Source organism: Schistocerca nitens, chromosome 5, assembly GCF_023898315.1.
Source record: "Schistocerca nitens isolate TAMUIC-IGC-003100 chromosome 5, iqSchNite1.1, whole genome shotgun sequence".
In the NCBI taxonomy this organism is placed as follows: domain Eukaryota; kingdom Metazoa; phylum Arthropoda; class Insecta; order Orthoptera; family Acrididae; genus Schistocerca; species Schistocerca nitens.
The window spans coordinates 519,811,331-519,838,069 of NC_064618.1; the positions used below are offsets into that span (position 1 = coordinate 519,811,331).

Below are 26,739 nucleotides of genomic sequence, written 5' to 3' on the forward strand. Positions count from 1 at the left end.
GTGAAGTAGAAAGCAAATGGAGATCTGGTGTGAAAAGAGGCGAAAAGGGGTTGGTTGGAGCTGGGTTATGTTGATCCTGTGGTGAAATAGTGTAGGTAGAAAACGATGTGCATAAAGGTTAGGTGGTTGTGTTGCCGCCAAAACACGTTAAAGGGTGGAGAAATTCGGGAAAATTTCGAAAAAACTACGTGAGGATGTATTAAAAGTAGTGGTATGTTGGTGGCAGATTATGGAAATGAGGCTAACAATTGTCTGGTGGAGAAATAATAACGTTAAAACCTGTGGGAAGCGGCTAAAAATGATCGGTGATGTGAAAAAACGGAAATCGAAATAAAGCAAAAGTTATTAAAACTAGCCGAAAAGGTTGTTTAATAGCTGAAAGGAACTGTTTGTGAACTGGAAACGGTGGATTTTATAGCAGTAGCGGAAGAAAAAAGTTTTTGGTTATGGTTTGGAAGTGGGTTACGTATTATTACGTATTGTTGAGTATATATCGGCGGGATAAAATTGTATAGTGGATTACGGTAAAAAGGAGAAGGTGAATACAAAGGGAAACTACTGGCAAAAACAGAAGGAGGAAATAAGACGACAGAAAAGACTTCGAAATGTAACAGTGACAATAACAAACGTCATTGTTGGGTTCAAATTAATGATATGAATATAACAGAGGGAAACATTCCACGTGGAAAAAATATATCTAAAAAGAAAGATGATGAGACTTACCAAACAAAAGCGCTGGCAGGTCGATACACACACAAAAAAACACAAATATACACACAAAATTCTAGCTTTCGCAACCAACGGTTGCTTCGTCAGGAAAGAGGGAAGGAGAGGGAAAGATGAAAGGATGTGGGTTTTAAGGGAGAGGGTAAGGAGTCATTCCAATCCCGGGAGCGGAAAGACTTACCTTAGGGGGAAAAAAGGACAGGTATACACTCGCACACACACACATATCCATCCACACATACAGACACAAGCAGACATATTTAAAGACAAAGAGTTTGGGCAGAGATGTCAGTCGAGGTGGAAGAGTAGAGGCAAAGAAAACCTTTATGCACATCGTTTTCTACCTACACTATTTCACCACAGGATCAACATAACCCAGCTCCAACCAACCCCTTTTCGCCTCTTTTCACACCAGATCTCCATTTGCTTTCTACTTCACCTTTATCTCTCCCCACATATTTTTATATTCATTTTCATTTCAGCCTCACGTTACACTTTCGACCTTCTAGTACCATGTCACCCGCACAACACCCCCACAACGACCCCATTAAGTTTTATTTACATTCCCTCCGGAGACATGCCTTCGCCCTAGCCAGATTACGCTCCCATATTCTATTTTCTCAGGCTTGTCTGACATTTGGCATTACCCCCAAAGGCCTCACACTTAAAGTTCCCATCTCTGGCTGCAACCCTTCCTTCCATCAGTCCCTATACCAGTTCCAAACTGAACAATCCATTGCCCTCACCCACCTAATCCTTCACCTACACATCAACTCAGCCAATGAACACACCCGTCAACTCCTATCCTTAATAAAAGTCCTTAATCTTTCCTCTCCCACATCCACACCGGCTGTTCAGAGCATCCTCCTACAGGCCAACCGTAAATTAGAACAGCATGCCACCCTCCACCTCAAAAAACTATCCAATCTCCTGGTTTCCCACCTCCGGAAAGGCAACTCACTCACCCTTCACAACCTTTCCAGCAAACCTCAACCACCTCTCATTGCACACAAACCCAGTCTCTCCCATCTACTCAATCTCCCACTTCCAGCTCCACTCCCTCCAAAACCTCAAAATTCCTTTCAACACAATCTGGAACCACAACACCCTAATTCAGTAGTTAACCTTTCCTCCAAACCTCTCTCCCAATCCGAAACCTCTGTCCTATCCAAAGGCCTCACCTTCAGCCCCACTCCCAGATTCAACCAAACAGCCCTCGTCAAAGATTTACTGTCCTACACCCGTACTCTCTGCTGGAAATATCACTTTGCCACGAAGAAAAATGATCCTAATCCTACTCCTAATGATCCAACTCCCCAAGACACCATCCAAATTGAACCCTGCCTGGAACAGTTCCGTCCTCCGTCACAGCGGGACCCACCTCCTCTTCCTCAAAATCACCCTCTCCAAACCTTCCAGGAATTTCTGACTTCCAGCCTTGCATCTCAATCCTTCTTAAAAAACCTTAATCCTACACCCAACATCACCACTGCTGAAGCCCAGGCTATCCGTGATCTGAAGGCTGACCGATCCATCGTCATTCTTCCGGCGGACAAGGGTTCCACGACCGTGGTACTTGATCGTCGGGAGTATGTGGCTGAGGGACTGCGTCAGCTTTCAGACAACACCACATACAAAGTTTGCCAAGGTAACCCCATTCCCGATGTCCAGGCGGAGCTTCAAGGAATCCTCAGAACCTTAGGCCCCCTGCAAAACCTTTCACCTGACTCCATCAACCTCCTGACCCCACCGACACCCCGCACCCCAACCTTCTACCTTCTTCCTAAAATCCACAAACCCAATCATCCTGGCCGCCCCATTGTAGCTGGTTACCAAGCCCCCACAGAACGTATCTCTGCCTACGTAGATCAACACCTTCAACCCATTACATGCAGTCTCCCATCCTTCATCAAAGACACCAACCACTTCCTTGAACGCCTGGAATCCTTACCCAATCTGTTACCCCCGGAAACCATCCTTGTAACCATTGATGCCACTTCCTTATACACAAATATTCCGCACATCCAGGGCCTCGCTGCGATGGAGCATTTCCTTTCACGCCGATCACCTGCCACCCTACCTAAAACCTCTTTCCTCATTACCTTAGCCAGCTTCATCCTGACCCACAACTTCTTCACTTTTGAAGGCCAGACATACCAACAATTAAAGGGAACAGCCATGGGTACCAGGATGGCCCCCTCGTACGCCAACCTGTTCATGGGTCGCTTAGAGGAAGCCTTCTTGGTTACCCAGGTCTGCCAACCCAAAGTTTGGTACAGATTTATTGATGACATCTTCATGATCTGGACTCACAGTGAAGAAGAACTCCAGAATTTCCTCTCCAACCTCAACTCCTTTGGTTCCATCAGATTCACCTGGTCCTACTCCAAATCCCATGCCACTTTCCTTGACGTTGACCTCCACCTGTCCAATGGCCAACTTCACACGTCCGTCCACATCAAACCCACCAACAAGCAACAGTACCTCCATTATGACAGCTGCCACCCATTCCACATCAAACGGTCCCTTCCCTACAGCCTAGGTCTTCGTGGCAAACGAATCTGCTCCAGTCCGGAATCCCTGAAACATTACACCAACAACCTGACAACAGCTTTCGCATCCCGCAACTACCCTCCCGGCCTGGTACAGAAGCAAATAACCAGAGCCACTTCCTCATCCCCTCAAACCCAGAATCCCCCACAGAAGAACCACAAAAGTGCCCCACTTGTGACAGGATACTTTCCGGGACTGGACCAGACTCTGAATGTGGCTCTCCAGCAGGGATACGACTTCCTCAAATCCTGCCCTGAAATGAGATCCATCCTTCATGAAATCCTCCCCACTCCGCCAAGAGTGTCTTTCCGCCGTCCACCTAACCTTCGTAACCTGTTAGTTCATCCCTATGAAATCCCCAAACCACCTTCCCTACCCTCTGGCTCCTATCCTTGTAACCGCCCCCGGTGCAAAACCTGTCCCATGCACCCTCCCACCACCACCTACTCCAGTCCTGTAACCCGGAAGGTGTACACGATCAAAGGCAGAGCCACGTGTGAAAGCACCCACGTGATTTACCAACTGACCTGCCTACACTGTGATGCATTCTATGTGGGAATGACCAGCAACAAACTGTCCATTCGCATGAATGGACACAGGCAGACAGTGTTTGTTGGTAATGAGGATCACCCTGTGGCTAAACATGCCTTGGTGCACAGCCAGCACATCTTGGCACAGTGTTACACCGTCCGGGTTATCTGGATACTTCCCACCAACACCAACCAATCCGAACTCCGGAGATGGGAACTTGCCCTTCAGTATATCCTCTCCTCTCGTTATCTGCCAGGCCTCAATCTCCGCTAATTTCAAGTTGCCGCCACTCATACCTCACCTGTCTCTCAACAACTTCTTTGCCTCTACTCTTCCACCTCGACTGACATCTCTGCCCAAACTCTTTGTCTTTAAATATGTCTGCTTGTGTCTGTATGTGTGGATGGATATGTGTGTGTGTGCGAGTGTATACCTGTCCTTTTTTCCCCCTAAGGTAAGTCTTTCCGCTCCCGGGATTGGAATGACTCCTTACCCTCTCCCTTAAAACCCACATCCTTTCATCTTTCCCTCTCCTTCCCTCTTTCCTGACGAAGCAACCGTTGGTTGCGAAAGCTAGAATTTTGTGTGTATATTTGTGTTTTTTTGTGTGTGTATCGACCTGCCAGCGCTTTTGTTTGGTAAGTCTCATCATCTTTCTTTTTAGATATATTTTTTCCACGTGGAATGTTTCCCTCTGTTATAATCCCGGGAGTGGAAAGACTTACCTTAGGGGGAAAAAAGGACGGGTATACACTCGCACACACACACATATCCATCCACACATATACAGACACAAGCAGACATATTTAAAGACAAAGAGTTTGGGCAGAGATGTCATTCGAGGCAGAAGTGCAGAGGCAAAGATGTTGTTGAATGACAGGTGAGGTATGAGTGGCGGCAACTTGAAATTAGCGGAGATTGAGGCCTGGTGGATAATGGGAAGAGAGGATGTATTGAAGAGCAAGTTCCCATCTCCAGAGTTCAGATAGGTTGGTGTTAGTGGGAAATCCAGATAACCCGGACGGTGTAACACTGTGCCAAGATGTGCTGGCCGTGCACCAAGGCATATTTAGCCACAGGGTGATCCTCATTACCAACAAACACTGTCTGCCTGTGTCCATTCATGCGAATGGACAGTTTGTTGCTGGTCATTCCCACATAGAATGCATCACAGTGTAGGCAGGTCAGTTGGTAGATCACGTGGGTGCTTTCACACATGGCTCTGCCTTTGATCGTGTACACCCTCCGGGTTACAGGACTGGAGTAGATGGTGGTGGGAGGGTGCATGGGACAGGTTTTACACCTGGGGTGGTTACAAGGGTAGGAGCCAGAGGGTAGGGAAGGTGGTTTGGGGATTTCATAGGGATGAACTAAGAGGTTACGAAGGTTAGGTGGACGGCGGAAAGACACTCTTGGTGGAGTGGGGAGGATTTAATGAAGGATGGATCTCATTTCAGGGCAGGATTTGAGGAAGTCGTATCCCTGCTGGAGAGCCACATTAAACAAAGATGATGTGACTTACCAAATGAAAGTGCTGGCAGGTCGACAGACACACAAACAAACACAAACATACACACAAAATTCAAGCTTTTGCAACAAACTGTTGCCTCATCAGGAAAGAGGGAAGGATAGGGAAAGACGAAAGGATGTGGGTTTTAAAGGAGAGGGCAAAGAGTCATTCCAATCCCAGGAGCGGAAAGACGTACCTTAGGGGGAAAAAAGGACGGGTATACACTCGCACGCACACACACACACATATCCATCCACACATATACAGACACAAGCAGACATATTTATTTCGGTCTTTAAATATGTCTGCTTGTGTCTGTATATGTGTGGATGGATATGTGTGTGTGTGAGAGTGTATACCCGTCCTTTTTTCCCCCTAAGGTAAGTCTTTCCGCTCCCGGGATTGGAATGACTCCTTACCCTCTCCCTTAAAACCCACATCCTTTCGTCTTTCCCTCTCTTTCCTGATGAGGCAACAGTTTGTTGCGAAAGCTTGAATTTTGTGTGTATGTTTGTGTTTGTTTGTGTGTCTGTTGACCTGCCAGCTCTTTCATTTGGTAAGTCACATCATCTTTGTTTTTAGATATATTTTTCCTACGTGGAATGTTTCCCTCTATTATAATTGTATTATATATATATATATATATATACACTCCTGGAAATGGAAAAAAGAACACATTGACACCGGTGTGTCAGACCCACCATACTTGCTCCGGACACTGCGAGAGGGCTGTACAAGCAATGATCACACGCACGGCACAGCGGACACACCAGGAACCGCGGTGTTGGCCGTCGAATGGCGCTGGCTGCGCAGCATTTGTGCACCGCCGCCGTCAGTGTCAGCCAGTTTGCCGTGGCATACGGAGCTCCATCGCAGTCTTTAACACTGGTAGCATGCCGCGACAGCGTGGACGTGAACCGTATGTGCAGTTGACGGACTTTGAGCTAGGGCGTATAGTGGGCATGCGGGAGGCCGGGTGGACGTACCGCCGAATTGCTCAACACGTGGGGCGTGAGGTCTCCACAGTACATCGATGTTGTCGCCAGTGGTCGGCGGAAGGTGCACGTGCCCGTCGACCTGGGACCGGACCACAGCGACGCACGGATGCACGCCAAGACCGCAGGATCCTACGCAGTGCCGTAGGGGACCGCACCGCCACTTCCCAGCAAATTAGGGACACTGTTGCTCCTGGGGTATCGGCGAGGACCATTCGCAACCGTCTCCATGAAGCTGGGCTACGGTCCCGCACACCGTTAGGCCGTCTTCCGCTCCCGCCCCAACATCGTGCAGCCCGCCTCCAGTGGTGTCGCGACAGGCGTGAATGGAGGGACGAATGGAGACGTGTCGTCTTCAGCGATGAGAGTCGCTTCTGCCTTGGTGCCAATGATGGTCGTATGCGTGTTTGGCGCCGTGCAGGTGAGCGCCACAATCAGGACTGCATACGACCGAGGCACACAGGGCCAACACCCGGCATCATGGTGTGGGGAGCGATCTCCTACACTGGCCGTACACCACTGGTGATCGTCGAGGGGACACTGAATAGTGCACGGTACATCCAAACCGTCATCGAACCCATCGTTCTACCATTCCTAGACCGGCAAGGGAACTTGCTGTTCCAACAGGACAATGCACGTCCGCATGTATCCCGTGCCACCCAACGTGCTCTAGAAGGTGTAAGTCAACTACCCTGGCCAGCAAGATCTCCGGATCTGTCCCCCATTGAGCATGTTTGGGACTGGATGAAGCGTCGTGTCACGCGGTCTGCACGTCCAGCACGAACGCTGGTCCAACTGAGGCGCCAGGTGGAAATGGCATGGCAAGCCGTTCCACAGGACTACATCCAGCATCTCTACGATCGTCTCCATGGGAGAATAGCAGCCTGCATTGCTGCGAAAGGTGGATATACACTGTACTAGTGCCGACATTGTGCATGCTCTGTTGCCTGTGTCTATGTGCCTGTGGTTCTGTCAGTGTGATCATGTGATGTATCTGACCCCAGGAATGTGTCAATAAAGTTTCCCCTTCCTGGGACAATGAATTCACGGTGTTCTTATTTCAATTTCCAGGAGTGTATATACCCAATCCGTTACCCCCAGAAACCATCCTTGTAACCATTGATGCCACTTCCTTATACACAAATATCCCGCACGTCCAGGGCCTCGCTGCGATGGAGCACTTCGTTTCACGCCGATCACCTGCCACCCTACCTAAAACCTCTTTTCTCATTACCTTAGCCAGCTTCATCCTGACCCACAACTTCTTCACTTTTGGAGGCCAGACATACCAACAATTAAAGGGAACAGCCATGGGTACCAGGATGGCCCCTTCGTACGCCAACCTATTCATGGGTCGCTTAGAGGAAGCCTTCTTGGTTACCCAGGCCTGCCAACCCAAAGTTTGGTACAGATTTATTGATGACATCTTCATGATCTGGACTCACAGTGAAGAAGAACTCCAGAATTTCCTCTCCAACCTCAACTCCTTTGGTTCCATCAGATTCACCTGGTCCTACTCCAAATCCCATGCCACTTTCCTTGATGTTGACCTCCACCTGTCCAATGGCCAGCTTCACACATCCGTCCACATCAAACCCACCAACAAGCAACAGTACCTCCATTACGACAGCTGCCACCCATTCCACATCAAACGGTCCCTTCCCTACAGCCTAGGTCTTCGTGGCAAACGAATCTGCTCCAGTCCGGAATGCCTGAAGCATTACACCAACAACCTGACAACAGCTTTCGCATCCCGCAACTACCCTCCCGACCTGGTAGAGAAACAAATAACCAGAGCCACTTCCTCATCCTCTCAAACCCAGAACCTCCCACAGAAGAACCACAAAAGTGCCCCACTTGTGACAGGATACTTTCCGGGACTGGATCAGATTCTGAATGTGGCTCTCCAGCAGGGATACGACTTCCTCAAATCCTGCCCTGAAATGAGATCCATCCTTCGTGAAATCCTCCGCACTCCACCAAGAGTGTCTTTCCGCCGTCCACCTAACCTTCGTAACCTCTTAGTTCATCCCTATGAAATCCCCAAACCACCTTCCCTACCCTCTGGCTCCTACCCTTGTAACCGCCCCCGGTGTAAAACCTGTCCCATGCACCCTCCCACGACCACCTACTCCAGTCCTGTAACCCGGAAGGTGTACACGATCAAAGGCAGAGCCACGTGTGAAAGCACCCACGTGATTAACCAACTGACCTGCCTACACTGTGACGCATTCTATGTGGGAATGACCAGCAACAAACTGTCCATTCGCATGAATGGACACAGGCAGACAGTGTTTGTTGGTAATGAGGATCACCCTGTGGCTAAACATGCCTTGGTGCACGGCCAGCACATCTTGGCACAGTGTTACACCGTCCGGGTTATCTGGATACTTCCCACTAACACCAACCTATCCAAACTCCGGAGATGGGAACTTGCTCTTCAATATATCCTCTCTTCCCGTTATCCACCAGGCCTCAATCTCCGCTAATTTCAAGTTGCCGCCACTCACACCTCACCTGTCATTCAACAACATCTTTGCCTCTGCACTTCTGCCTCGACTGACATCTCTGCCCAAACTCTTTGTCTTTAAATATGTCTGCTTGTGTCTGTATATGTGTGGATGGATATGTGTGTGTGTGTGCGAGTGTATACCCGTCCTTTTTTCCCCCTAAGGTAAGTCTTTCCACTCCCGGGATTGGAATGACTCCTTACACTCTCCCTTAAAACCCACTTCCTTTCGTCTTTCCCTCTCCTTCCCTCTTTCCTGATGAGGCAACAGTTTGTTGCAAAAGCTTGAATTTTGTGTGTATGTTTGTGTGTATGTCGACCTGCCAGCACTTTCATTTGGTAAGTCACATCATCTATGTTTTTAGATATATTTTTCCTACGTGGAATGTTTCCCTTTATTATATATATATATATATATTTTACACCTCATGCACATATGACCACTGTCTCCAGCAGCTCTCGCCAGAGTGGCCGGAGACGGCAGTGATGCTTGCGTGAGGTACGCCTGCTTGTGTAAATGTGTGTGTTTCTATTTTCTGAAGAATACTTTGGCGGAAAGCTCAGTATGTAACAGTTTTTCATTACACTTGTCTGTGACTCAACATGTCGTCTTCATGGTGATTAGCAATCTGTCCTTTCCATAACTGTTATTCCAACCTGGACTTTCCATTGTTAGGTGGTAAGCAATGCCCCAAATAATTCCAGCAAAATGCAGCATATGTCAGAACCTGAATGAAAAGAGAAATAAAGAAAACAATCTTTTAGTTGCACTGCTGCCCATTAAAGTGGAACATCATGAAGGCACCATGCAATAAAAGTCAAACTGTCAGGAAGTATACTACATGTGTGGATATGCCAGTGCATTTCAACACATCCACATAGTGTAGGTAGGAGTACAGCTGTATACATTCTTCATATAAAAAAGGATACACAGCGAGTTTCTCATTTGAAAACTGCATTTAATGCAAGGCACCAGGTTGGGATGAAGTAACAGTGGATATGATACGAGCAGCAGGAGTAGTAGGAACCCAGTGGCTATACAGAGTGCTGAGGGTGGTGTGGAAGGAGAACAGAATTCCTGAGGATTGGAAGAAAGGAATTATAGTCCCGATCTTCAAGAAAGGGGATAAAAGGAGATGTGAGAACTACAGAGGAATCACCCTGCTATGCCACTGTGGAAAAATCTATGAAAAGATCCTGGAGAAGAGAATAAGAAGCAGTATTGAAAGTAGATTGCAAGAGGAGCAGTACGGTTTCAGACCGGGAAGATCAACAACGGACCTCATATTTGCGGTAAGGCAACTGCAGGAAAGGCACTATGAGTACGGGAAGGACTTAATCATGGCCTTTTTAGATATTGAGAAGGCGTATGACAGTATCTGTAGGGACAAGCTCTGGGATGTGCTGAACGCAAAAGGGATAGATGAAGAGATAACACGAAAAGTCAGAAAAATGTATGAGGGAAGTGAGAGTTGTGTGAAAGTGGGGAGGGAACATACTGCATGGTTCAAGCTGGAAAATGGGCTGCGACAGGGAAGTGCACTTTCGCCTTTATTGTTTATTATTGTTATGGATGAAATCCTACAGCAAGTATCAGATGCAATTGGAGATCATAAAATGAAAGCAGTGCTTTTTGCCGATGACCTGATGTTATGGGGAAATTGCGAGAAGGAGGTGCAAGAGCAGTTAGATGTATGGGAGGCAACGGCAGCACAATATGGAATGCATTTCTCTGCAAGGAAAAGTGAAATAATTGTCACAACAACGAAGAAGAATAGGCCAAATGTGGATATAACTTGTGGAGGGGAAAAACTACAAGTGGTAGAGAACTTCAAGTACCTGGGAAGCATGATTGAAAGTAAGGGGGGAAACGCAATGGAAATAAATGAAAGGTGCAGAAAAGCAGGGCAGTTCTACAAATGCATTAGGGGGCTTATTTGGAGCAAGGAGGTGCCACAGAAATCCAAGGGAATTATATACCGAACCTACTTTGTCCCCATATTGACATACGGAAGTGAGACATGGGTAATGCACAAAAGCAACAAAAGTAGAATACAGGCTAGTGAAATGAAGTTCCAGAGGAGCAGGTTGAGTGTAACAAGACGAGACAGATTGCGAAATGTGTATGTGAGGGAAAGACTAAAGGAGGAACCAGTACAGGACAGGATAGAAAAATCAAGACTGCAGTGGTATGGACACATGAAGAGAATGGATGAGGGAAGAATTCCAAAGAGGATGTTTGATCTGCAACTGGAGGGGAAGAGGCCCAGAGGAAGACCAAGAGATAGATGGGTGAAGGGAGTGAAGGAATGTGTGACGAGAAGAGGAGAGAACTGGACGAAGGTGGAAGAGGGGGAATGGTGGAAAGACAGAACACGATGGAGAGGCTTGTGTTCCCGACAGACCCAGCCAGTGGCTGGAAACTGTCCAAGATGATGATGATGATGATGATTTTAATGTTGCCAACTATTTATGCAAGTAAACTGCTATCCAATTACATTACGTTTTAACATTGGTCGTTTGCAAAAACATTGTGTTATGTTTTGGGTAGGAAAGAGAAATGTGTGCCAGTATTCAACACTGGCAGGAAACTGTCACACAAATATGGCATTGGTGGATTTATGAGGGCTGTACTCAATAACATGAAGGATCTAATGGCCCCATCTGACTAGCACTCGAAACGACCAATATGTTGTTCGTGCAGGATCCTACTTTCAGAAAAGTCGTAATTCAACCACCAAGAGATGCAAACAAATACTTCCTTATTACAAATGGTCTCAGTCTTCACATCATTATCAAGTATCTTAAAGTAATTCCAAATAGCTTAAATGACTTAAAGGTACCTGATGATTTAGAGATTGAATCCAGGTGTAATAAAGAATTATTTATTAACAGCTCTTATGAGCTGTGGCACACCAGTGTCACAAAATATATCAGGATTCTACAGCTATGTCATGTACCATGTCACAAAATGAAGTGTGCACATGGACAGTGTGACAACTTGTGGAGCACCATAGAGATCAGTAGGGTTTCTTTTGACGTGACTGGTTTCTCTTGACATGGCAGCAGAGAGAGGTGTGTCAGCAGTAGTGTGACTAACATCAATGGACACAGGAGCACCTCTGCATGATCTTGCCACATGAGTCCTGGTTGTGTGTACAGTATCACAAATGACATATCCATGTTTGGAGGCTCTGAGGAAAATGAACGTTGCCACATTTCATTAGTCTTAGTCATCGACCTGGGATGCTGGAATGGGTTGCCATTGAGTATAAAGCACAATCAACTCTGGTTCTCCTACCCAGTAATCTGGACAGCAGCAGTTTCACTTGTTAAGTGTTATTGCCACTGGCTGTGCCCTATCTTCAAGGTCCCCATGACATTATCTTTCAACAAAGTATTGCAAGACTGCTTGTTGCTCATACTGTCCTCACCTATCTTGATATGGACACTGATATGCTGCCTTGGGCAGTGCGTTCTTCTGACCTCTGTCTCACATTGAATACATCTGGTCATAGGTTTCTGAGTAACTGGCATGCCATCATTAACCAGCCACTACAATTGATGAACTCCAACACAGACTTGTAGTAGCATGAATAATGTATTCATATTTGTTATCCAAGCTCAGTGTAACTTAATGCCCAGTCAGATTAGAACTGCTGTTGCTAGAGGTTGCAGCCATGTGTACTAAATTTTTCTCTCTGTATCTCTCCAAATCATGTACAGATTTAATCATGTATTCTTCCTACTACACTGAATGCACACAATAAGTACAATTTTGTTATTTCCTGTCCTTCCTGGTGTTGCAATTTCACTGACCAACATTGTAATATGAAATGACTCTACATCTGTGGTCCTAGACCATGAAGAATTAGATCGTCATCATGTGAATATAACTAAAATAATGGTACTCTGGATTTTCAGACACAAGTCTCCTTCTTTAGAACTGAACTGAAGGTGTAGAACAAAATAAGAGGAAGCAAAAGAAATAAATCTTCATCACAACATACAATAGAAATTTCTGTACTGAGATCTGATTTATTTAAGTGTGTTGTGTCAGTGTAGGTCTGGCCTCATTTATTTGTGGGATTAGTATAGCCTTCTAATAAATTAGGTTTTTTTTCCAGATAGAACTTCCATGTCACTGGTGATGTAACAGAAAGTGGAGATTGTACTGCATGAAAGGAGTCCTATCTGTCATTACTATTTCCCTTGCAACCAGTTCTTAATTTTCTTCTTGACTGCAAGTGTGTAAATGTAGCTATTACTGCTGACTCTCCCATGGAATGTGGATTGCCTTCACTTATTCAGTTTCTGCAAAGCAGAGAGGCGTAATGCAGTGAACATTAACTATAGGATGAGTCTGATGTATGGTTGAAATTTTATGTAAAAGGCTGGGCTGCGTGAGTGATGCAGGAAATTTTGATAAAGCCAAAGTTATCAATGATGAAGATGGTTGTTTCAGTAGTTGAGGTGACAAAGAAATACAGTAAGACATCTACAAAAAGATAACATATGAAGTTTATTTACACTATGTACACTTATGAAAGAGTTTTACATAACTTTGAATGTTGTAGGTTCTTCTGTGGTGCTGAGTTATATTAATGTTGTTGGAAGAACCAAGTAGTCTTGAATACTGATGCACATACATAAGTCTGAGTATCAGTAATACTTCGAAGTGTTGTGCTATGAGGTATTGTCCTCACCGCAGTCTTTCACATTAATATTGATAAGCTTATAGATGCACTGCATCTGAGGCTGAACTCTTGAGTTGCAGCTGTTTAAAAGGATACATTGTCCAATCAGAGTTACATGCAGTGAGGTCATGTCAACTTTGGGTTCTCTTATGGGATGTAGTGTGGGGCCACCCTTCAGAGATCAGCGAGCGACAGATATTGAGCTCGTCCTAATGGGGGGGCCATGGCAGGAGATTTAAAAATGCCATCTCTTGCATAGCTATGAGCAGTGCACCAGGTGCAGTTAATGAAGATGTCGTCAATAATGCATACCCCGCCTTCTCCCTCTGCCCCCTACCCCCCCCCCCCCCCCGCAAAAAAAAAAAATTGTGCACTGTCATTGTATAGTGGGAGTGCGGGCGATGATGGAGGAGGGTCTGTGCCATGGTGGTGCTAATGGGATCGGCTGTGGTGCAGTGGCAGATTGTACCAACCAATCTGTATCCTGACATTCGTCTTGCCAACCATCAGGGACATCTGCCCGGAAAACCGTAAGTAGGATGTCCAGCCAACAGAACAGGATGGTGCAGTGTGGGGGCTGCTGCGTGCAGATGGCTGTACAACTGGTGTAGGCTCGATGACCATGATAGACATTTGCTGTGAATGGTGGGTGGTAAGTGTGGCGGCGGCGGCAGCAGCTGCTAAGGCGGACAGGAGTTGACCTTCATGGCAGAATCGCCAGAAGACCTATGCACCCAGATGGCAAGCAATGGCAAGGGATGCTCACAGCAAGCTGGGTTGCATGCAGAGTGTCTGAAAAATGCAAATCTTTGGCAGTATCACTACAATCACGGAAAAACAGTTGGTTTTGGTGCCATGCCATAATGAGACGTGAGGGTATAATTATGAGGACAGCCAGATGTCTGAGTGACAAGAATCAGAAAGAGATGCAGCAATGTGTGGTGGTGTTGACCAGTAAGAATTCTGCTGGCAAAGCATTATGAACAGGTATAGTGATAGGTGCTAAGAGACAACAACATTGCGTTGTCCCTCAAATGCAAAACATGAAGTTTAGGCATCAAAATCTTGAAAGTGCGAACAAAACAGTGGCTTCACTTGATTGAGGAGAGAATGGTGCCATTCAGCTATGTTGAATTCTTTTCAGTTGGTAGAACTGTGGAAACTCTGACGAATGAAGAACTATTGTTTGTGCAAAACCTGAGCAAAAGACAAAAGTGAGTACTTTGATAGTGCTAGCACTAATAGTCAAATGCATTAGAATGGCAAAAGATTATTTTCTGTATACATTGACGATAATGAGCCATCTTGTATTCCAAAAAAGGACCGTCACGTCTAGCCAATTTATTTTTCATCTAAGGTGCCACATACCCCAACAGAAATAATATCACAGCTGGAAATGTTTTGTTGTGCAGTGAAAACTGTTAAATCAGGGTTAGGCAAACAAGCATGCAAAATTTGTAGATGATTCCAGAACATGTAGTATTACTTGATCAAAGAGGTAGAAATTGTAAAGCAAGGCAAAAGAAACAATTGGATTCACCTTTTCCTTCCTGCATTTTGCACCACATTTTTTAAATATTTATTTTGTAGTGCAAGTAGTATGTTTTTCATTCTTAATCTGTCTGTTTAACTAGTATGTCAGATTTTTTTCGGGTTTTGTGGCAAGTTATTTTTTTGGTATGTGTGTGTATGCTCCGTATGTGTGTATGACTTGAATGTATAAGCTGACATTTATATGTTCATGGAGTGTCTGAGACCACCACCAAGTCAGCTTGAAGAGAAAATGACAGGATTAGGAAACTTAATCTTATAGAAGGAATTGCTGAAGAAAACTGATATTTAAGATATAATATGAAATAATTGCATTGTCTGTAATATATATTTTGTCCAAGAATAATGAGTTTACGATAAGACAGGTGAGGTAAGGGCAGATGCAAAGTACAGTCATCTTTCCCTTGCTGTGTACATGAATACCACAAAAAGGGTATGATTAATAATTAGATTTCCAATAGTTTGTAAAAAATACAAAACCCCAGAAAGCTACTAATTGGCAGTCTTATGCTTGGGTTAGTGGACTGGAGTTTTGTAAGTTGTAAGACAATTTGGGTTTATGGACAGAATGTGAACATTAACTAGTAGAGTGAGCCGAATAACAAAGATTAATAAAGTGACTGTGAAAATCAGAAGATATTTATTACAACAAAATCCAAATAATTAACATTAGTGAGATCTCATAATTAATACAAGAATAATTGCAGGTGGAATCTTCTGAGTTATCAGTCAAGTGACAGTGTTATCTGGAAGCAACATTTCTGAGAGTTTTCCACTCATCATCTTCATACAGAGTGTCAGATTCTGGGGTGTGTGATCTTTGACAGCTACTGGACAATAGCCTCACCTGTTGTTGGATTGTTGGGCAGTCTAATTATATCCCTCTGGAAGTATGTCATACCAAGTGGTGGTAGGTGGGGGACCTCCATGTGTCAAGTCCTGATGTTGGCTACTCAGTCTGTCATAGGCCCAGGACTTAATGGAATGACCCATCACGTCTGTCTGTTCAAAATCAAGCCTGCGCACTTTGTTGATACTGTGCTCTGCCACTGCATATCTGTCTTTGTGGACAACTACTTAAGCACTCCATACTGCACCTACAGGAATTCATGTAGGTTTTCTTTATCCCACACCCAAACCATAATGATATTTTCCACATATCTGTAAAATAGTTCTGGTTTCAAGATCTGTTTCCTGAAAGTATTTTGTATATAAGTTTGCAGTTCGTGAAGCTAGAAGCAATTATATGGTGACACTGATGATTTATTCATAGAGCGTCCCACAACATTGGAAGTAAGTTGTGGTAAGCACATGTCAAAACAGTTTGATTGTGTCCTTACCCAAATGATCCTCAAACTGTACCAGAGAGACTTCTAGTGACATCCATGCGAAAAGAATTGTGACATCAAAACTGACTAGAAGAAAAGTATCATCCAGATCCATATTTGTCAAGAATGCACCCATCTGAGAGTAGTTCAGCCTGTGGGCAGAATGGGCATGCAGCACCAGGACTTGACACTTGATCCCTCACCCCCACCTCAAGATGAGACATGTTTGGTTATATAAGAATGACACAAGTCATTTGTAGGTTAAAAAAAAAAAAGCACACTGGTTTATTAGAAGTCTATGGAATAATGCTTAACAATGATAGTTTCCATTGTGGCAAAGAATGCAAAACAATCCATGTGTGGTAAGATAGAGACATTTAAATGTCAGTGAAGTTATTAAATAACACTGTTCATGACACACAACTTAAATGCTCTCCCTTATTTAATGACTTACACACTCATATTTTTGCACAACTGTCTTAGTCGGGCAGCAAATAACGGTTTTGTTAATAAATCTGCAAAGTGATTTTCTATATCTACTCTTGAAATGGTAATTTCACCAAATGGAACTAATTCTTGAACAGAGAAGTGTGTGAGATGAATATGTTTTGTCAGTCGGTGAAATTCAGGATTCTGTGCAAGTCGAACAGCAGCTTCATTGTCCACTCGTAGGCAAGGTTTTGAATCCTTTAGGTGGCAAAGTTGAGTCTGCACCATTTCTCATGCTGCTTCACTAGCTGCAACAACTTCAGCTTCTGTAGTAGAGATTGCAACTGAAGTTTGTCACTGACTCATCCAACTGACAGGTGCATGGAAGTACAGCCAGAGAACACCTAAGGTAGATCATCCAGTCCCTAAATCACCTCCATGATCGACATCATTATAACATTCAAGAATGCCTTTGTCTTCATTACTTTTGTAAATAAGTCCATAGTCATATGTGCCTTTCAAATAGCAAAAAATTCTTTTTACCTTCATTACATCACGTTATGTTGTATTTTCAAGACGTCTAGATACTACTCCAACAGAATATGCTATGTTTGGTCTTGTCCCACAAATTAGGTACATCAAGGACCCAACTGCTTGTCTGTAAAGGTATTCAGTGTTGATGTGTTCTCTTCCGTGCTGTTGTCCTCGATAATTGGAGTTACAACTCTACACTCACTCATGCCAAAGTGCTCTAAAACCTTCTTGATGTAGTGAGTCTTACTGACTTGAATGGACCCATCTTCTTTTCTAACAATTTCCAAGTGTAAGAAATATGATGCTGGCTTTGATTTAATTTTGAATTCTCTTTCAAGATCGTCAATAAATTCTTTAGATTCACTATCATTGTTTGTCACAATCAATCTGTCCTCAGCATAGAGTATGAAGAAAATCTTGTAAGACGCTGTCTGTCTCATAAAGAGGCAACGATCAGCTCCACTTCTCGTGAATCTTAATTCCATCATAAAATTAGTGAATCTCTCATTCCAGCAGTGGGGTGACTATTTCAGGCCATATAAGCTTTTCATTAATTGACATACTTTTCTAGAACCTTCATTATAACCTTCAGGTTATATAGTAAATATCACTTCTTCAGGTCCCCGTAAAGAAAGGCAGTAGTCACATCTATTTGTGCAACATTCATCTTCTCTTTGGCTGCAATGTTGAGTAATGTGTTCGAGTAGTCGACATCTTTTCCACTGTGCTGAAAATTTGTTCATAATTAATCCCTTTCTTTTGAGAAAATCCTTTGACAACCAATATTGCTTTGAATCTATCACCCAATCCTTCAGCATTTGTCTTCAGTTTATAGATCCACTTACATGGAATTGTCCTCTTCCATTTCCTTGATGTGCCACCATTTCTTGATCCAGTACTGCTTTTCACTTGTCTCATTGACTCAGATTTATGGCCCATAATAAGATTCTGGTTCCTCAAAGGCCACTAACTGCATTATGTTGTCTTGGAAGTCTTTTTGGACACTTCAGCGTTAAATGGTCACACAGTTGTAGCCCAGTTCTTCCATCATCAGATCATTCTAATCTTTCTTCAGTTTCATCCTGCAAATCATAGTAATTGTTGAACTCATTCTGTTCTAATTTCTCTTCTGATGAATCTTCAGACTTCCAATGATGGAGCTCAAGATCCACAGGATCTACTGGACTTTCCATTTGCATAATTTTCTCTTCAAAAATAATATGCTGTGACCTCATTAACTGACAACTTGCAAACCTTGCAGAACTAGCACTCCTGGAAGAAAGGGTAGAACAACTTATATGAAGTTTGGAAGGTGGGAGATGAGGTATTGGCAGCATTGAGGCTGTGAGAATGGGTCGTGAGTCATGCTTGGGTAGCTCAGATGGTAGAGCACATTTCCCATGAAAGGCAAAGGTCCCGAGTTTGAGTCTTGGTCCGGCACACAGTTTTCATCTGCCAGGAAGTTACGCATTTCTAGTTTGTGTGCTGTCATAATGTAGTAAGTGCTCTTAGATATTATAACTTACATCTACAAAGTACAGAAATACCATACTTCTATACACACCAGATTGCAATTGTAACTTCTTTGCTCACAGTCTTACTCTATAAAATGAGCCCATATACTAAAAGTTAGGTTATGCGTTAATAATTTTTTTTTTTTGTGAAATATAGTCTGGCGAGCATAACAAGCTTGAGTGTCTCAGAAAGTTATGAAGTAGTGTGCAAATTCCTGCTTTTGTAAAAACTCTATTTCAAGTTTTCTCAAAGTGCATTGCTTTAAATTGTGTGCTCTATTTGATCTTCTCAAACCACTTCTTAAAAGGATCAAAGGCATTCTCCTCCTAGTGCATTAACGTTTTGTTGACTGGCACCACCACTTGTGGGATTCAAAATGCTGTGGAGCTAATCATGAACAAAGATGGCATTTTCTTACATATTTGCCATTTGCTATGATTGTGTTTATTTAGACTACTATTGAGAATGGCTGCATAAGTTCTCAGATGGTCTTTGTATAATAAAAAAATAAAAAAAAATAAAAAAACACACACACACACACACTCTGTGATAGAAAGAAATAAGAAATTTTTATGTATGGAGACCACTAACACAACTGTTCATTTCTGCTAGTAACAATGTCTATTTCCTGTATACGTTATGGTCTAGGCAGACTGCCTGTTCTGAGTTAAAATTCAGAATTGTTCACATCTCTTCCTACATCTTCCAGATTCTCTTCTTCCTTGGGGCTTATGAAGCCTTAACTGTTTCAACGATCTGTCTTCATTGATTCTTTTAATATGTATTTTCCATTTTCTTTTGTAATCATTCCCTTTTTCCCCAATTTTATAAACATAATGTTCTGTTGTGAACATACAGAGAAAGATGCTCTCCAAAACTTCTGAAGTGAAATTTGCTTGCTGTAGACTAAGTCTCAACAGAAGTCAGTCATTTTTGCTGTGGTTTCTGAAAATATGAGGGCGGTTCAGAAAGTAACCTCCGATTGGTCACAGTGTGGGTTGTGGGGGGAGTAGTGACGCCATCTGTGCGTTCACGCACTCAACAGGTCAGTCGGCATCAAGCCGTGGTCGAGTGAACGTCGTACCTGCGCTAGTTTAGTTTTTGTGGCAGTTTGAAATGTGTGCTGCAATAGAAAACCCCACCAAATGTGAAGTGCGTGCTGTCATAAGGTTTTTTACAGCCAAAGGATATTCTGCAGCAGCTATTCATCGTGAGCTTTGTGCCGTGTACGGACCAAGAGTTATGAGTGAAGGAGTTGTCCGTGAATGGGTACGTTTATTTAAAAGTGGACGAGAAAACGTTCATGATGAAGAGAGGAGTGGTAGACCATCATTGGTGACTGACGAACTCGTTCAGACAGTTGATGCAAAAGTTCGTGAAAATCGACGTTTCTCAATGTCGGAGTTGTCTACTGGTTTTCCACAGATTTCTAAGACTCTCTTGGACGAGATAGTGACAGCAAGATTGGGTTACCGTAAGTTCTGTGCACGATGGGTGCCCAAAATTCTTACCGACCACCACAAAACTCAAAGAATGGCCTCTGCATTAGACTTTCTGTCACGTTATGAGGATGAAGGAGAACCATTGTTAAACAGAATCGTGACCGGTGACGAAACCTGGATTAAGTACGTGAACCCTGAGACAAAAGAACAATCAAAGATGTGGGCACATTCAAATTCGCCTACCAAACCAAGAAAAGCCTCGCAAGATTTTTCTGCCAGAAAACTGATGGCAACGGTGTTTTGGGATGCCAAAGGGGTGTTGTTGGTTGAATTCATGGAACGTGGTACGACCATTAATCAAGACGTGTACTGTGAAACAATAAAAAAATTACGACGGGCTATACAGAACAAACGCCGTGGTATGCTGACTTCCGGTATCGTTTTTTTGCACGATAACGCCCGTCCTCACTCTGCTAGCAGAACAACGGCCCTTCTTGAGTCCTTCAAGTGGGACGTTATCAACCATCCACCTTACAGCACAGACCTGGCGCCAAGTGATTATCACCTCTTCATGCATTTGAAGAAATGGCTCGGGTCACAGCGGTTTGATGACGACGAAGAGCTCAAAGATGCGGTCACAGGCTGGCTCCAGGCACAAGCGGGTGATTTTTATGCAGAAGGAATTTCAAAGCTTGTGAAGAGATACGATAAGTGCCTCAATCGCTATGGAGACTATGTAGAAAAATAGTGCAAAGATGTAGTTGTAAGATGTATATATTAAAATATTTTTATTTAACTTGGTGTATTTTTTTAAGTCAACCGGAGGTTACTTTCTGAACGGCCCTCGTACTTTGTTTTAGTATTATTGGCTCTGCAATAACATTATTTGATGTCTTTACAGATGATGTCTGCTATCAAGTCTGGACATGTAACATACTCTCGTTTTGCTCGAATGGCAGAAATGGAAGAAGAGCACCACGAACGAGAACGTCTAAAGAAACAGATTTCAGTGGAGCGCAGTGGAGGAGGACTGTAATGATGTGTAATTTTTTCTAATTGTTTATATGGCTTTAACGCTGCTTACAGTAGCGACAAATGTCTGACAAATGCACTTTTCTCCTCTTCCTATCATACAGAGGGAATTTTATTTATTAAAAAAACTATACGAAGAAATAACTCTCAGTTTTTAAGATGAAATTTATAAGTAAGTTCAGGTTTTGAGCTCTTTAATTTTGAGAGTTTAAGTATGTTAATACTCAAGAGTTTATTGAGTTATGCTGTGTGAAGAGACTATGTAAATAAGCTTCTGTGGCTAAAAGACAAGTTTCGTAATCATAAGTATTTATATAAATGCAAACACTAAAGCGTGTCTGTAACTTATATTTTTGTATATATGCAGGATCTGATATTTTGTCACCATCTAAATGTACGATTTTCGTGAAGAATCAAACTATTTTGGCAGCATTTATTTGCTATTCTCATTTTCAGTTGACATAAATACATCATAAGTTTGCTATTACTGAGTATTAAATTTGCCTGTTAACAGACATTAACTTAAAAAACAACTGAGTACTTCTTATAAGATAAATAACTTTTTTATCTACATTTCTCATGCTAAAAACATGGAATACTCTAGTGCTTATTGTGAAAGTATTCACAATAACTGTTTCATAGACACATCTACACATTGCATTACCAGAGCGGTACGTGTTTGAAACATCATCTCCATTGCTGTCAGCTTAATATTGTAAATTGTGTACTGTCCTTAGGGGCGTGTAATAATCTCTGTTTACAGTTAATTACAAATGTCTATATTTTTCAATTGATTTTTTGAGAGCTGTTAGAAAATATGTGCTGAAAGAAATATTTTAGCAGGTACTATATTCATGGCAGTATATGCTGTTTATTTAAATAAGATGTTTAAAGCAAATCCTAATACACCAGATTAAGCTGTGTAACACAGAGTTTTTATAGCTTTTTCATGTAAAAAATAATATATTGTATAGTATACTGTGTTTACATATTGCATACTGAATTTAACAGCTGTCATTTGATACATTCTCTGCATTATCATCTTATATGCGAGAACTGCTACACCACGATTTTAAAATCAGGCATCCTGCAAAAGGAAGCTCTTTTTGTTGGTCCCAGTATGAAATGTTTGTTGTGACATAGTGTAACCCTCAGAGTTAGACGATTGTTTTTATTTTGTATTCCTGTGTGTGTGTGTGTGTGTGTGTGTGTGTGTGTGTGTGTGTGTGTGAAGTACGGAAAGTATTATTACAAGAGTTATCTTGCTTCACATTTTCTGAAGAAAATGATCTGTGAGATTATTGATTTTAAATGTTGCTGAATGACCTAATTCTCATTCCATTAGTGCTAGTACTATCCTTTCCTGTTTTTGTCTTTGTACTAATATCTGTCTCTAATTTAAATTATTTATTTATTTATCCATGTGCCCAACCTATGCCTCTGTGATATGAATGTTCTTGTATTATAAATCTTGTAATTCAATACTGACTGATCAGTTATGTACAAAAACTAAGTCTATATGAAAAGTTTTCATATGCTTTATAGCATGGTTTTAAGACGTCTATAATATGATTTTCACTGAAACTAAAAACATGAAACATGAGTTCGAGACTAAATTGATGTTGTGACTACTATAGGCAATTAATCAGTCAATAAACATGAAGGAAGGAGATATTCTGTGTAGTAATTGAGACCTTGTTAAAACAGTTATTTCCTAGTAAATATGCCCATTAATTATCTTTCCTCTATAAATACCCATCCTAAGCTATTAATATTATTTTTTATTTAAATAAATGTGGCATCCTACATTTGTTGTACTATTTCTGGTAAACAAAATGCAAACAGGACACACAAAACTGAGAAAGAAGGGGAAGAAATATAAATGCTTATGTAGTCTAGTGATCATTTGAGAGGGAATGCTAGGTTAGTCACAGAAGAAAACAGGGAATCAACCAAGACACTCAATGACCTGTCCTGCAGTTCATCAGAAATGATTTAGAAAACTATGGAAAATGAATAAAAATCGGGGTTTATTGTGTAGTCTACTATAAGGCCTTCTGTCTTATCCCTTATGCACCTCCTTCAGTAGATAGAAATCCCTGGCTCAAGGTATGAGCATTTTCATCTTGACATTAAACCTAAACTATTTTAGCATTCTTAGCACAAGATAATTTCTATTGATTTTCTTTTTTGTCACAGTCACTGCAGATTGATTTCCATGACAAAAAGAAATGAGCGTACCACACAAAGTTTAAGTAACTTTAAAGCAATCGTGTTGGAGGAATGGTTCAGCTTTTGAACTTTCATTTGGAAGTTCAAATCTCCATATGGCCATTTAGATTCAGATTTTTTGTGGTTGCTGTAAATCACTTAAGGAAAAAGCAATAATGATTCTTTTTGAAAAGGACACAACTGATTTTAATCTCCCAATTTGAACTTTTGTTCCATCTTCTTATTGACAGATTGTTAAACCTTAATCATCCAGCACCCAAAATCTTTAATTTGAAAAGCTGGTGAATTAGTGAGCTTGCAATTAAGTGTAGCAGATAAGTTTTCTGTTAAGTGATAGTATTGTTTATTTGCTGCAATGTGATAGCAGTATTGGACCAAATAACAATGCTTTATAATATTTTCAAGTGATGTGATGTCTGGGTTGGTCTCCATATTTGACTAAATAAAATTCCCCCTTAATTCTTCTTCAGGGTAAGGAAGTTATAAATTGTATATAAACAGTTTTATTTTCGAAGTTTTTATGCTGAGAAACCTGTATGTGGATCATGAAAGAGAAAATTTGCATTGGTGTTTTCAGTCCTTCTCTCCTTATACACTCCTGGAAATGGAAAAAAGAACACATTGACACCGGTGTGTCAGACCCACCATACTTGCTCCGGACACTGCGAGAGGGCTGTACAAGCAATGATCACACGCACGGCACAGCGGACACACCAGGAACCGCGGTGTTGGCCGTCGAATGGCTAGCTGCGCAGCATTTGTGCACCGCCGCCATCAGTGTCAGCCAGTTTGCCGTGGCATACGGAGCTCCATCGCAGTCTTTAACACTGGTAGCATGCCGCGACAGCGTGGACGTGAACCGTATGTGCAGTTGACGGACTTTGAGCGAGGGCGTATAGTGGGCATTCGGGAGGCCGGGTGGACGTACCGCCGAATTGCTCAACACGTGGGGCGTGAGGTCTCCACAGTACATCGATGTTGTCGCCAGTGGTCGGCGGAAGGTGCACGTGCCCGTCGACCTGGGACCGGACCGCAGCAACGCACGGATGCACGCCAAGACCGTAGGATCCTACACAGTGCCGTAGGGGACCGCACCGCCACTTCCCAGCAAATTAGGGACACTGTTGCTCCTGGGGTATCGGCGAGGACCATTCGCAACCGTCTCCATGAAGCTGGGCTACGGTCCCGCACACCGTTAGGCCGTCTTCCGCTCACTCCCCAACATCGTACAGCCCGCCTCCAGTGGTGTCGCGACAGGCGTGAATGGAGGGACGAATGGAGATGTGTCGTCTTCAGCGATGAGAGTCGCTTCTGCCTTGGTGCCAATGATGGTCGTATGCGTGTTTGGCGCCGTGCAGGTGAGCGCCACAATCAGGACTGCATACGACCGAGGCACACAGGGCCAACACCCGGCATCATGGTGTGGGGAGCGATCTTCTACACTGGCCGTACACCACTGGTGATCGTCGAGGGGACACTGAATAGTGCACGGTACATCCAAACCGTCATCGAACCCATCATTCTACCATTCCTAGACCGGCAAGGGAACTTGCTGTTCCAACAGGACAATGCACATCCGCATGTATCCCGTGCCACCCAACGTGCTCTAGAAGGTGTAAGTCAACTACCCTGGCCAGCAAGATCTCCGGATCTGTCCCCCATTGAGCATGTTTGGGACTGGATGAAGCGTCGTCTCACGCGGTCTGCACGTCCAGCACGAACGCTGGTCCAACTGAGGCGCCAGGTGGAAATGGCATGGCAAGCCGTTCCACAGGACTACATCCAGCATCTCTACGATCGTCTCCATGGGAGAATAGCAGCCTGCATTGCTGCGAAAGGTGGATATACACTGTACTAGTGCCGACATTGTGCATGCTCTGTTGCCTGTGTCTATGTGCCTGTGGTTCTGTCAGTGTGATCATGTGATGTATCTGACCCCAGGAATGTGTCAATAAAGTTTCCCCTTCCTGGGACAATGAATTCACGGTGTTCTTATTTCAATTTCCAGGAGTGTATTTTGGTTGTGATGTTACATTCTGTACCAATGAGTATTTCATTGGTTGTCTAACTCATTGTTCTTCATAGATTGCTGTCATTTGATGTCTAAAAAGCCCACTGTCTGCAAATGAGAATTAGTGCCGCATTTCAATATGTAATTGAAAGTCCTGGATTGAATGTAAATAATTGAAGGATTATAGCTGAGGCACTGAGTGGTTGCGTGGCACATAAGCAAAACTTTAAAATGTTCTAAGCTTTCAATGTCCTGCTTCAGAGCTAGTACCGAATGTTATGTGTATTCTGTATTAGTTAGCTCTGAAGGAGGATATTGTCCAAAAGCTTAGCAACATTTTCAGTTTTATGAGTGTGTGTGCATTCATATAATTGATTCACCTCAATGGCCAATGAATCCATAACCTGCAGTGCGGACGCACAGTATCATTCGACCTCATGCAGGTATCTAAAATTAACGAGAGTGGAGGACATGGATAGAGACTGAGGATAGTTGGTGCTGGGTGGGAGTGTGGGTCAGCTGGGAAGTGTACTGAGATATTCCGTGGAGCTGCGACAAACACTCTTGAGTCCCAGTCCAGCACACATTTCCACTCATCGCTGCTGAATCCACATAAAAAGTTCTGATGCAGCTGATGTCATCAGTTCCTTTCCTTTCCTTTCCTTTCCTTTCCTTTCCTTTCCTTTCCTTTCTCCCTCTTCCTCCTTCAGTTTACATAATTCCAGGTTTAATATATGTGCTCTACAGATCACTCTTAAGGAAATCATTAAAACTAACAAGGCTTCCTATTGTGTATAGAAGTAAAATACTTCTGCTACACAAAATTTATTATTGATTTATAATGAACTGCCGGATTGGTATTTCAGAGTTTACTTATTGCACTGATGTGATATCCAGATAATCTTAATAACATTGTTGTGATTATGATACAAGTAAATAACTAGAAGTTGAATACTACTCAATGAGTATTCACATCCTGTGTTTTAAGATTCTGATGACAGGGTTCACCAACCCAAAAATTCTCTCATCCCATATGGTACTTTTTTTCTGAAATTCATCACCCTACTGAACCTTCATTTCGTTCAGAAGCTGTAATAGTCATAAAATGACACAGCTACACTCATCAGATCTTTCTCCATTGTCC

General features: G+C 43.0%; 1 protein-coding gene across 3 annotated transcripts in view; it reads left to right on the forward strand.

Annotated features, from left to right (window-relative positions):
• Positions 1–23,024, forward strand: part of LOC126260183 (glycerol-3-phosphate dehydrogenase, mitochondrial) — a 200,171-nt gene extending 177,147 nt beyond the window's left edge. For all 3 annotated transcript variants that reach the window (XM_049957455.1, XM_049957456.1, XM_049957454.1), the window contains exon 13: positions 21,222–23,024. In XM_049957455.1, coding sequence (XP_049813412.1) covers positions 21,222–21,356 — 135 coding nt within the window. In that variant the 3' untranslated portion in view covers positions 21,357–23,024. The remainder of the gene's footprint in view (positions 1–21,221) is intronic.
• Positions 23,025–26,739: the final 3,715 nt, after the last annotated feature.